Here is a 13,602-nt window from a genome sequence, read left to right as displayed (position 1 = left end):
TGACCGCCATTTTTATTATTTTGTAAACAGAATTTCACTAAGATCTATTATTTGAATTATTTCGTTTTTGGCGGTTGAAAGTCCTAATTAAAAGGTTTGTTTATGCTCTCTATTCAATTGATCTCCAATAGGTTTGTTTAAAATACATCAAGTCGCGACCTGCCCGAGACTGAGTTCCCAACAAGGAAACGTCTGTCTTGAGTAGGACAAAATGGTAGGATAAACCACTCTACAACAGTGTTTGTGTTTGTATAACATGCGATCAATTGCTGTTGTCTCCTATTATAACGCAAATATGCCTTCATCATTTAACCTATAACGCGTATTACGCCAGGTAATTCACAAGGCTACACAGGTAGTTATGTTAATTACTCTGTACTCTATAAATAGACCGACATTTTCTTCCAGATCAGTATTTTACACCTGAAAAAATCCAACATGAGTACGAGTCATGATGAGAATGAAATGGATAGAGTTCCTACTTTTATTCCATTGGATGCAGAAGAAACTGTGCGTAGACATTCCAGGCCAAATTCAGGTAACCTCTCAATCACAAATCTTCATGTAACGGTATCCTAGACGAGATCTATTAAAAATGCTTGAATGCAAAAAGTATAATGGTCAGGACACTATTAAAATTGGTCGAGCATTTCCTGATTTCATCTTAACAGTTCCTGTAGTATTGGAATACAACACAAACTGTAACATTCTAGCCTTAGATTATTGCATATCCATGCTTATTTGAAGTACGATTGATCAGGAATTAAATTATTTATTCCAGAGAGGGATATTTGGGTAGAACTAATATTTTCCTAACCGATTCATGTTTGAAATATTCCATATTTTTTTACCTGAGTGATGATGAAACGTTGTATACAATAAAAGTACCGTAGTAATTTTATAATACAGCATTTGGTTCTTATTTAATTCAAATAATGTTTATAAAAAAATAGACAATAGCTCAATAATGTACCGTCGTCTCTAGTTTACAACTATTATACTTACTTTCAGAATTGTATTTTGCCTTTTTCAGCCAGACTCTCAATCAGAGGCGATAATCTAACAGCGCAGTCAGTATCCAGTGACTCATTGAATGACGATGTTACAGAATATATCAGAACGTTGATCAATACAGTTCTTCTCCAGCTGTCGGGGCATGTGTCACCTAGGCAGTTGTCATCTAGAAGACAAGAAAGGGAAGAAGAGCTGCAATTTAAATGTTCTTCCCCCTTGACCATTGTTACAAAAGAACTTAGCCAGATGTCACCTAGAAGACCAGAAAGGGAAGAAGAACAGCCGTTCGAAGCACCTATTGTTACAAACGAACCTAGCCAGGTGTCCACTAGAAGAGAAGAAATGGAAGAGGAACAGCCGTTCGAATCACCTACTGTTACAAAAGAACCTAGCCAGGTGTCCCATAGAAGAGAAGAAATGGAAGAGGAACAGCCGTTCGAATCACATACTGTTAGACACGAACCTAGCCAGGTGTCACCTAGAGGACCGGAAATGGAAGAGGAACAGCCGTTCGAATCACATACTGTTAGACACGAACCTAGCCAGGTGTCACCTAGAAGACCGGAAAGGGAAGAAGAACAGCCGTTCGAATCACCTATTGTTACAAACGAACCTAGCCAGGACGTGTCCCCTAGAAGACAAGAAAGGGAAGAGGAACAGCCGTTTGGATCACCTGTGAATAACGAAACAGAATCCGAAGAACAGCCCTTTCAATCACCTGTAGGTGGCGAGGAAAAGGGTGAAGAATATTATACACCGAGGTCAGATGATGATGACAAATCTCCTCAAATTGCTCAAGATGATTTTGAAATTGCTGAAGATACTGGATCTCTTGAGTTCGCTCTGAAAGATATACCCCTTCAAGAGGACCCAGAATCTCCTGTCAAATACTCCTTGTCGGCGCAACTACTGGCAGAAATTGACGACACCCTGAACTCCATTTTTAATCTAGATGAAAGCACGGATTATGAAGTTAGAATTGAAGATGAAGGGCATTCCGTAGGTGAAACTGACAGTTCTATTTTAATAGATTACCATGATGAGAACCCTATAGAACGGGCGATTACTGACTATTGGTATTATAGCACCCCTGGGCTGGACGAATACAACACAACTCAAGGAGATCCTGTAGAAATGAACAGCGAATATCCAATGACTGCTGATATAGAAGAAACATTTAACATCTTATTGCAAATGACACACAGATCAGGAAACGATGAATTTCAAGGAGAGCTGTATACCTCCAACCACTCTGCTGGTGTATCTGAGAGTGTTTTTCTTCGCCCTGGGCTCTCTGATCTGGAGGACAGTTCCGGTACCAGTCTCCACAAATCGATCAAGACTCCCGACGTCACCCAAATTGAAGACCCGCCAATGGATACTAATCCTATGGCTTCAAGTGAGTCGACAGACGATGAGGACGAGAAAAGAGGATTTGTTATCATGAATGACTCTGAAATTAAGGAGTCCTTGCTTCATTATGAGAAATTTAAAGAGAGGCTACTGAATGAAAAGAAATCAGCCAAATTAGAGGATGTGCAGCCTGTTATTGTGGAAATGGACAACAAAGAACCAGAAGGTATGTAGTTTTAGGACTAGCTGGTCAGCTCTGGTCCTTCCGCGGACGTGATCAAGTTCAATTCAAGTTAGGAGGTATGAAATTTAAGAATTCCTGGATTTCATCTATACAGGGATTTGAACACGTATTTTCACTTTGCCTCATAATACTTGGCTTCTTTTATATACAATACATGATACTTCATTAGTTTTTCCATGAGGGGGGGGGGGGGGGGATATACTTTCCAATCTGTGTCTCGACGGTTTAGTCTGGAGTAGGCCTATCTTCAATTTCAGGAGCCCGATCCTATGAAAAAATGCCACTTAGAAGTCGAAGTCCGGTTCGTCCAGTTCGAAGACGAAGTCGAGCAAGATTATTCTTTAGAAGAGCAGCCTCGGTGAGTATTCAGACAGAATTATGTAAATATGTGCACAGATTAAGCAATTTCCAGAGAGTTCTTTCATTGTAGAGCTGAATCTTGGAAGCTTGTCTTGATTTTTGTACTGCATCTCAGTTTAGAGCACTCAGCACTCTCAGTGGCACTTTTTGTCGGGGTCAGAGTTTCTCGAAGTAGGTTATTATGACTGACCATAAACGAATGACAACGTGTACATGCACCTCCACCATCACAATGTTAAGCCACCTTTCTTGTATTATTGATGCTTGTAAATGCAGTGATTTGATTGAATTGTACGCTAGCAAATACAGCCATTCAAACTACAAAAAGTTTGTAAACAGCGATAATGTTTAGTCTTTCTGTCGAGGGCTCTGATTGGCTGTATTCGCTGGCGTGCAATCCAATCCATTCGCTGCACCCCGTGATACAAGAAAGGTGGCTATTGGAGTCAAGGTATAAGCTGAAGGTCGTAATAGTTTGACATTGTGAAGATGATGCACCTCCTGAAGTAAGAGTATCGTCTATGCCAACAATTTCATTATTTCCCTATCCAGGCATTAGGATTAATCAAAACGAAGAGATGGAGTCCGGCCAAAGAAGATGAAAGTTATAAAGTTAAAACGAATAATGAGAACGGAATCGAAGTTATGACTACATCATTCGGTGGAGCGCCGGGTGACTATAGTTCTAGTGAAACTTTACCTGGACCTACGGCACATAAACATGGTAACTTTTTTCACTTTATTCAAACGTTAAGGTGGAGACGACCGAGATGGAATGATTGAAGCTGCACACACTTGCTTTGTAAAATAAAAAAAAGGGTTGCTATGCTGTTATGTTGAATTATCCGCAATCCGTACCTATTTACACCTTGTTCAACTAGAATAACGAGGAAAGATGATTTGTCAGTAGAGATTTAGCTACTTGGAACCTACGACCACATTGTGTCCGAATGAAGACCATATTAATCTATCTTCTTGAGAAACATACACGAGTTCGGTGTCTATGGTTCAAGAATGACAGTGTTATTAACGATTTCGAAGTTTATTTTATAGAGAAATTGGCACCAGCTTCAGAGATAGGTGAATTTGTAGATCAAGATACGACAAAATCCACTTCCAAAGCACCCAATAAACGATGCTGCAAACAATTAACTGGTACACAATCTTTACCAAGGAGTACTGGACGCAGTCGGTCATTCTTTTAGACTCATAGTTAAATTCGTAGTCTGGATCGAATTAACTAATGAACTCTCGACTGCACAGGAGCCCTACATTGATTCATAATGAAATGGATATTGCATGAATTATTTTATAAATATGTTTTTATTTGTTGTTTTGTTATGAAATATATTTGTTGTAAATCAATCTTGTTACTGGAATTAAATAAAAACTGGTATAATATATTCATATTTATATTAAACAACAACTAGGATAGACATTGCCCATATCGTGAGATTTGTTTAACATTTTAAAATCTTTCCGAACATACAGATATCGCCTGGTTCTAGAGGGTTTAACACAAACGCAAAGTTTCAAACGCCAAATAATTATGAACGTTTGTGCGCAATCTATTAAAGGGATTGTAAAGAGGTTTTCTAAACTAAGTGTTTGATGACTCCACGAATCACAAAATATACTTTACCACATAAGGCTCTTCGGTAATAGTGACGTCATAAAACGCTAGTTTTATTGGAATTGCAGGAACCACAGACGTCTGATAGAAAATTGGATTGGTGCAAATTGATGCTATCAGTGTCACCGATACACATACAATTTTAAGAAAACCTCTTTACATTCCCTTAAAGTAATTAGATACTTACCTATATTATACAACAAACGAACCAAATCAGTGCATGTCATTTATGCGAAGGCTGTTTGGTTTTGTTTTTTGGGTTTTTTTTTTTACCCATACCATATCTAAAAGTCTATTGGGATTGCCCTAAGACAGGTTTATTTAAAATTGCCCCATTCTTTATACGTCATCATTTCGTAACCGTTTGGAGGAAATTATAAAATGCATGCCGGTCTTTAGTGTTACCTTAAATGGTTCGAGAGTTGTCCCCCCTTCCAATATGTCAGCCTCCACGAAATGTAAATAAACATTGATGTTAATGCGAACAGTTTGAGTTATTTACGTTTTCATGATGGAATCTGCTGGTCCAGTTGTTGTGGCAGCAAGTGAAAATAGAAAAACATTTACCAATTCAAAAGGTGAGCTAATGTTAACTCTTTGCCATTCTTTCAGTACAGCTTGAGCTTGTTGAACTTGACACAGACTGTACCCCACTGTACCTAATCGCCTAACAACTCTCTACCAACTGAATTATAGTAGTAATAGTTTCAACCTCAGTACAATGTAGTATGTTCTGTTTTGATCTGAAATGAGTGAAAATAGTTTATCTGAGAGTAATACGTGAACAGTAGAAGGCCTACTGATATTGTAAAATGATAAAGGCTACAATTTGCCTAAACTGATATAGGCCTATAATGATAGCCAGATTCAATTTCTGTTTCAATCCATTGAACAAGTGAATTTAGTTTACTCATGGTTAAACTTGTTTACCTTTAATTTATCAGGGCCAATAAAGAGAGCAGCTCATCAAATCCCAGATGAAATATTGAATGATCCTTTAATACAAGAGGCAGTAAAAGTGGTAAGTAGACTAAACTAAATGGAATTACTTGATTGATACATTAATTTATCTTTTCTCCAGGAATCGGTGTGTGTCAGTGTCTAAAGAATGATGACAGTTGAATAAAACTTAATTTATTAAGGTACATGATTAAATAACCTAAATTCTAATGTTTCTTTATGATTTCAGCTGCCTGACAATTACAACTTTGAGATTTATAAAACAATATGGAAGATCAAATCAACAGAGTCCAAGACTGTAGCTTTACAGTTGCCAGAGGGTTTGTTGTTGTTTGCTTGTACCATAGCTGATATCTTAGAAAGGTAGTCTACAGCATTTTGTGTTAATCCATCCATTTACTTTGTCATTCATTGTACTAAAAATTCAGATTTGAAAATCCCAATTTATTTTCCAACTCTTAACCATGTGTGTACAACTACCAACTATTCTAGGGTACCACAACTAATTACCGAAACCTGATTTTTTTCCCTCATAAGTATTTGCATTGGTAAACAAAATAGGTTGTGTTTCTTTGATCGAAGAATACAAATGAACTATGGCTTTAAAGATGGGTTCCCTTATTTTCATTTATGAAAATGAAATTGTAATACTTATATGAATAGAAGGTAGAGGTAGTACAAACTTGATATTTTTGGTGATTGATAATGTTGATAGGTTTACTGGAGCAGACACTATTATTATGGGAGATGTAACTTATGGAGCTTGTTGTGTAGATGATTATACTGCTAAAGCACTTGGGGCTGATCTAATGGTTCATTATGGACATAGTTGTTTAGGTAATTAAGACTAGCATAATTTGTAGGGGTAATTTTAGTAAATCAGATTAATTAACTAGCCAAAACACTACTCTTATATATACATACAACTGTAAGTATATTAAAGGGACAATTCTAATTTGATGTTTATTTTGATGTCAGGATACTTACGGAGTGTGTCCAGATAAAATTATTTTTGCAAAAGTACAAAATAATTCTTTTTTTGAGTCGACTAGAAATTCTAGAAAGTATTGTGCTTTTGGCATTTTGGCACATTAACTATGTAAAGTACTTTGCAAATCTGAGATTGTGGTTTCAGTTTTAAATTTTGTTGCTTATTTTTGGGAAGTTGAAAACGAGCCTCTTGCTATAAAATAGTTGTGGAAGGGCCTTTGATTATTTTATAAATTTATAAATACAGTATAAAATGTTTTTATATGTAATATTTCAGTACCTATTGATACTACTAGTGGTATACAGATGTTATATGTATTTGTTGATATCAAGATAGATCTGGTACATTTTATCGAAACAGTCAAATATAATTTTAAATCTGGTAGTCGACTGGCATTAGTTAGTACTATACAGTTTGTAGCGGCTCTACAGGTAATTCTCATTCAAAATTTAACCTTATCTGACATAGTAAATTGTTGAAACATTGTGTACAATAAACTTTGGATATATATACTATCAAATTGAGATCTCTAAATATCTAAATTTGTATGAAAATTTATATATTGGAAATTATATTTACAACACAAATCTTCTCCATGACGCGTCAATGCTCCAGTCTACATTTCACACTATGCATATTCACTTGTAACATGAATGTCTCTGCCATGTGAGTGCATTCTTTGCTTAAATTAAATATTACATCGTGGTGACATGAAATTTTAAATTTGGATAAACAGTTCGTACATGTGAAAAGGGTAACTTATTTTTGTAAATTATTTGATGCAATATTCTGCTATACAATTTCTATATTTTTCAGTCTTCAAGTCGTGAATTAAGTAATGATTATAAAATAATAACACCACAATGTAAACCTCTATCACCTGGTGAAATATTGGGTTGTACATCACCTAGATTATCTGATGTTGATGCTCTAATGTAAGATATAGAAACTGTTAAGTAGTGTTGATATGTATCCCACTGAGGATTGGCATGATTAACAGTAAAAAAGGTTCTATTTGGTTATTTGGAGTTTCTTAGTAAATGATTATGATCATAGGTAGTCAAAAATTTAAAAGCCTATCAATGACACTATTAAGAAACCGATGGGCCAGCTTTTTAGGATTTTTGAAGAAATTATGTGATTTTCGTACATTTCTAGTACTACCATTAACATATATTCAAGACTCAATCAACCTCAAAAATAGCGAATCTGTCCCTTTAATTATTGATTGTTTACCAATATTAAACACATAAGTAACAAGTCAATTGATATAATTATGTTAGGTTGACCTTAATGGGTTTTTTTCGTTGTGTTTGGCTGCAAAGATCAAATCTATATGTTGACAAAATGGTTAATATCTGTTTTGAATTGATTTCTATATGAGATATGTCTCATTGTGTTTCAGTTATTTGGGAGATGGAAGATTTCATTTAGAATCTATCATGATATCTAATCCTACTGTTCCAGCTTACAGGTAATTACACTATTAATTATTATTCATACTTTTAGAATTGTGCTAACCTGTAACAAAACAAAAAAAAAGTACGGCAAAATTATGAAGTGTTATACATTTTATATTACCTGGTTGAAACACAATACATAACGTAGATATTTCATGTTAGACATAACAAAGGAAGTGGATGGATCTCTCACATTCTTAATAATTCAAACTATTATGTATTCATTATTTTTTGCACGCCTTTATTAATTTGGCAATTTATAGATATGTAAATTTTTGCTCATAGTAAAGTAGTCTTTGTATGCTGTTGAAAAATATCATTATCTTATATCAGATATGATCCATACAGTAAGAAATTTACCCAAGAATATTATGAACATGATAAAATGAAAGAAATAAGACATCAAGCTGTGGAGAAAGCTAGTCAGGCTAAAAAGATTGGTATCATATTGGGTACATTAGGGAGACAAGGCTCACCCAAAATATTACAGGTACTTAATAATAATTTCAGTCGTATTTTATAATCAATTGACACCTCCACTAATCTTTATTGATGAATGTTTCATGATATTTATGAATCCTTCAATGTTGATTTATTTTTAATAGATTGATTTCTGCATACTTTAATAACTGTCAATGTTTTACTTTAGTCAATTAAATGACAAGGCTCCTCATTTCCATCATTGCACACTTCATAGTTACATTTCTTTATGATGATATATAAGAAGCTGAATATTAAGATTTGAAATAGAAAGAAACAACCATATTTTAAAAGGATAACAACGTAGTTACACAAGGATCTTCAACCAAATTATCAGTACCCATTTACAGTTGGGTCAACTGGAATAATGAGGAAAAATGATTCCTTCAATGTCACCAGAATCAAAATAACCACAATTGATTCCAACTGTAACCAAGCACAACAATATTTCCATTGATTTCTTTTATTTTTCCAGCATTTACAAGAGAAGATATGTGACTGTAATAAAGAAAGTATAACTGTTTTATTATCTGAGATATTCCCTGCTAAATTACAATTATTTACTGATATAGATGCGTAAGTTTTTATTCAAGGGATTGTACTGATATTTTTGACAGTTTCCTCAGACAGGCTGACACAGAATTAACATCTTGTTCTTAAGATAGGATAATTAGTAGAGGTCTCATTTGCTACAGATCGTGCATATGAACAATAGCTTTTATTTTTTATTTGATATTTAGGTTTGTCAACTCACCATTCCTTTTAGTGTATTATTGCTAATAATGTTTACTAAGTATGTTTCTTTTATCCTTCAAAATTTGAAAACAAACAATAGTAGGTGTATGGACAGAGCTTTTGTGGCAAATTATCTTTCCTTGCATTCTACTTAGTTCTTCATTATCCCAAAAAGGTTTTATCTTTATTATTGATTTTCAGTTGGGTACAGATAGCTTGTCCTAGATTATCTATAGACTGGGGATATGCTTTTAATAAACCATTGCTAAATCCTTATGAGGTAAGAGTACCTTCATTGTGACTGCTTTAGAATTATCATAACCAGTCTTTTTAGCATGAAAACTTAGATTTTGTGCCCACTATTTCATATAGTGAACTATTGATAAAAGATTACATTATATGTTTTGTCTAAAGATTATTTTTAGATCTAGCATTATTCATCTTAATTTCTTAATATTTCACTATAAGTTAGTCTTTGAGTTGAATATTTCATTTAAGTCTTGGAGAAGCCTATTTATTTGAGATGAATCAGTCTAACTTTTGCTAACTTTTGTAATTTTAATTTCAGTTATCTGTGGCACTGGAGAATGTAAAATGGCAAGAGACATATCCTATGGATTTTTATGCTAATGATAGTTTAGGACCATGGACTGTGAATAATGAGAAACATAGACCTCAGAGAGTGAGAAAAACTAAACCAGTGAAAGCTAAAATAGACATTAAATTAGAGGAGACATGCTGTCAGTCTACTGGTGATAATTGTCAATCAAATGATAGTTGCAACAATGTTAAATCTTGATAATAAATAATATTCAATTAATTTAGTATTTGTTTACTTTGATTTGATGAAATTACACTGGAAATTGTATGATTTAAAGTTTTCTAGTGCACATAAAAAGTTGTAAAACCTCTTGACAATCAGTGCTTGAAAAGACATCAGATGCGTGTGCTCTAGATCTGCTTGATGGTGCCTGTCACAATGCAGTTATAAATTAATTATGCGCAGCGCTATATAAATCTATTGAAATCGTATTAATGTTTTATTTGTAGTCTGATGAAATGTCAAGTTTGTGAAGATTTATCTGCTCTTGGGAATGTTTATTTACTTTGGACAATTTAATTGATCTATTGTGTCCTATCGATATCCTAACACTTGTTGAGTATTCAGATACAAAAATTATGATTTTTGTTTTGATTAAATGGCAAAGCTTATTCATCAGTGATAAGAAATTCAACACAAATCAAATTTTCTACACAGACTGTACAATACCTGCTCCTTAAAAATGTCAACATCCGGTTTGATAATTTCACGTGTGTTGAAGTGTTTTATCTGTCAAACTTATGATTAATGTAATGGAACGACAAGAAGAAGAATTTATACAAGTTAGGCATAAAAAGGGAAAACGTTCTAAAGCTCCCAGAATAGGTTCAAATCATCAGAGATATGGTAGCATCGATGGCAATGAATCTGAAGAGGATTTGTTCTTGAAAGTGGAAACGTTGAAAAATAAACTTCAAGTTTCCAGGTTTGTACTTTGTAGCACTATGATGTTTTTAAACTGCTTTTAAAATTTGTATAAAAGTTATATTCAGAATACCACTGTTATCAGAGAGTAATGGAATAAAAAGAATAAGAAGAATAAAAATTTGGCAGTCATAAATGAAAATATCGAATGTTTTTTTTTTAGCAAGGAAATGAAGTCTACAGAATTTTACATGCAAACAAGGGGTAAGGAGCTAATAGCCTTCTTATATCTATGGTACCAAGGCCTTTTGTTAATTTAGTTACAATCACCCTAATCAATGATAAGATAGGCATAGGCTTATTTAAGCTATTCCACTGCACTCCAAGATACATTGTAGCCAGGGTCAGACTTACTTCTGCCTTTCATCTTTGTGGTTCTATGGTAGAGTGCCTTCATAGATTATAGTTGTTAAGGTGCCAATCTAGAATCCTGTTTTTGAATTTTGCAGTGTTGTTTGCCAGTATGCCTGCAAAGACTATGTAATTGAAAAGGTGCCAAATTGAAATCTGCTATCAAATTATGCAGCGTTTGATTTTCAATTTTTTCATATAGAATTGTTGATGAAAAACACAGACTATGATGAGGTTGAATCTAAAACTGAGCTGGTAGTTTATGGTGTAGGTAACTTCTCATCAAGTCTTATAGCTAAACAACAATTGGATTTGGTTTCAGCTTTGAGAAGAGATCTAAAGGTAAATCATTACATTCTGGAAACCTGGTGGCATATTTTTACATAAAAGTATTGTGCTGCTTTAAGAACATTTGTGTCATTATTGGGTTATATTGGTCTTCCTTTTCCATATGTTAACCAGCTGTTCTGAGGAAATATTTTATGTTCCATACACATGAGCTGCATTAGGAAAAGTTGTAACACTTTACTGCTACAGTTTGTCAACTTGACGTTCCTAGGTCACTAACCTAATAATTTGGTTGTTTTTTTTTACAATAACAAAAAGTTTTCAAGTGCTCAATACATCAATTATAGAGCAATATTGAAATATTAAAACAGAACCTACAAAAACATGTTGTTACTCAGAATGTCACCCAAGAAATATTGTAATCTAATGATTTTATTTACAGATTTCTAAAGGTTCTTCATATTGTTATGATCCTGTGTTTACACAAGTAGAAATCAAGGCTTTGACACAGTTGGGTTGGATTGTCCCTAATGAAAATGAGGTGAGATTTGCATACTTCCAGCTTTGAAGAAAAGAGTGAAAACAGTTCAATGATTCTGCTAGTGCTCTGCAACATATCACATTGTTTATGGGTAGCCATGTGTATTGTACTATATTGTCATGGAATTTTGGAAATTAAACATTGTGGGTTTTATAGAAACTTTTTGGAGTTTTCAGGTGTATCAGATTATCATTTTTGACATAGCTGACATTAGCATCCATCTTTTGGTAAAACAAGGCTGTATCTTCTTTATAAGGACATTTCTTATTAAATATATGTATGATATTTTTAGTCAATTTTTTAGCCTTTTAATAACTGTATAATTGGCTCTATTATTAGTGTATAATGGTATATTTACAGGAAGGAAAAAGAAACAGTAAGAATAAATGTATTTATTATCTACCTCATTGTGGGAAATCATTATATAATAATATATTATGGTCTAACTGGTCTGTAGATACCTTACCTGGTATTATTATTATTGGTAATAGTTTTACAGCCATCACTGACAGGTAAGTTATAGCACAATAAGAAGGCCTTTATATGTCAATCCCCTTATAATTGAAATCAAAATGTGTTGGGAGCTGGCAAAAGCGTTTGGATGGGTATGCTACAGACTTGAAAATCAGTGAAATCAGTAGGCTAATGCCATTGGCCTGACAAAATATACTTATTACTCACTGCATGGTGTTCTTCGTTTTAGCCTTGAGGCTAAAAGTGAAATTTAAATCCTCCCAGATATTGTAGTTCATTGTAGACTCATTTGGCATAATACATAACAGTTTACATAGATTTAAATGGGTCTATCATAAGCCACAAGTTATTGTTTTTCAGAACACCTAAGAGACTGTTAGAGAAATGTGGTGGTTATATATTGAAGATTCAACCATATACAACAGAGATACCTCTACCTACTAGACTGTATAAAGATAATGATGTATTTAATGATATATCAATCCATGTATTCACTAGATCTAATATTCAAACTTTATCTGATGTATTCTGGACTGATGTTACTGAACCTGTTTATACAGATGAGGATTCAGATTTTATAAGTGCTAAAAAATCTACTAGTGTTATAAAATGAGTGAATAACTTGATACTCTGCTTTGATTCGAGTCTGTAGCAACACTGGATATATTGTGATATTCATCTATTTGACACCCCCTGACTAATTGTCACTCGAACACACACAAAGCCATAATGTTTACAGCCTTTCTGTTGAGGTCTCTGATTGGCTGTATTCCCTGGTATCTAATCAAATCACTGCATCCCATGGTAAAAGAAAAATGCTATTGCAGTCAAGGTACGAAGTTCGTTCACTTGACAATGTGAAGATGCTAAGAAGCAAATAACTAAGTCCAGAATATATTGTAAGGTTTTCTATCAATGATCAACAATTAAAGCTTGGATACATGAAATCTGATGAAGATTATGAAATATTGATCAACAATCCCAGTTTCTAAATTTTAATTTAACTTCAATTCAGAGTTGCAGTGACTCAGCAATTCAAATGCATCCTTGCTTACCTTTTCCTAGGTTTGACCCAAGCACATCAGTTTGATCATAGCATTGGGACCAGCACAGTACTACTGCTATCAAGTTGGACATGATGTTTTGCATGTCTGACGTGTCAAGGCAGTGCCTTTCAAATCTCCAAAATGAAT

General features: G+C 34.0%; 3 protein-coding genes across 3 annotated transcripts; all 3 read left to right on the top strand.

Annotated features, from left to right (window-relative positions):
* On the top strand, positions 1–4,374 carry LOTGIDRAFT_228452 (hypothetical protein). The gene is made up of 6 exons (XM_009053537.1): positions 1–94; positions 409–538; positions 1,034–2,593; positions 2,869–2,969; positions 3,524–3,695; positions 4,025–4,374. Exons 2-6 carry the CDS (start codon positions 439–441, stop codon positions 4,174–4,176), a joined length of 2,085 nt encoding a protein of 694 aa, XP_009051785.1. The 5' UTR covers positions 1–94; positions 409–438; the 3' UTR covers positions 4,177–4,374.
* A 741-nt stretch (positions 4,375–5,115) lies between these two features.
* Positions 5,116–10,029, top strand: LOTGIDRAFT_153055 (hypothetical protein; the record flags this gene model as incomplete). The annotated part of the gene is made up of 11 exons (XM_009053536.1): positions 5,116–5,182; positions 5,549–5,625; positions 5,794–5,927; positions 6,280–6,401; positions 6,832–6,986; positions 7,372–7,490; positions 7,961–8,029; positions 8,349–8,505; positions 8,971–9,071; positions 9,432–9,510; positions 9,799–10,029. 11 exons carry the CDS (start codon positions 5,116–5,118, stop codon positions 10,027–10,029), a joined length of 1,311 nt encoding a protein of 436 aa, XP_009051784.1.
* Positions 10,030–11,316: 1,287 nt separating this feature from the next.
* LOTGIDRAFT_103688 (hypothetical protein) lies at positions 11,317–13,022 on the top strand (the record flags this gene model as incomplete). Its single annotated transcript, XM_009053535.1, has 4 exons — positions 11,317–11,448; positions 11,837–11,935; positions 12,296–12,447; positions 12,770–13,022. The coding sequence occupies 4 exons, from the start codon at positions 11,317–11,319 to the stop codon at positions 13,020–13,022; spliced, it is 636 nt and encodes a 211-aa protein (XP_009051783.1).
* Positions 13,023–13,602: the final 580 nt, after the last annotated feature.

The sequence above is a fragment of the Lottia gigantea genome (genome assembly GCF_000327385.1).
Source record: "Lottia gigantea unplaced genomic scaffold LOTGIsca_2, whole genome shotgun sequence".
NCBI classification, from domain to species: Eukaryota; Metazoa; Mollusca; class Gastropoda; family Lottiidae; genus Lottia; species Lottia gigantea.
The sequence above is the reverse complement of the archived record's forward strand: the minus strand, read 5'-3'. Positions and strand labels throughout refer to the sequence as shown.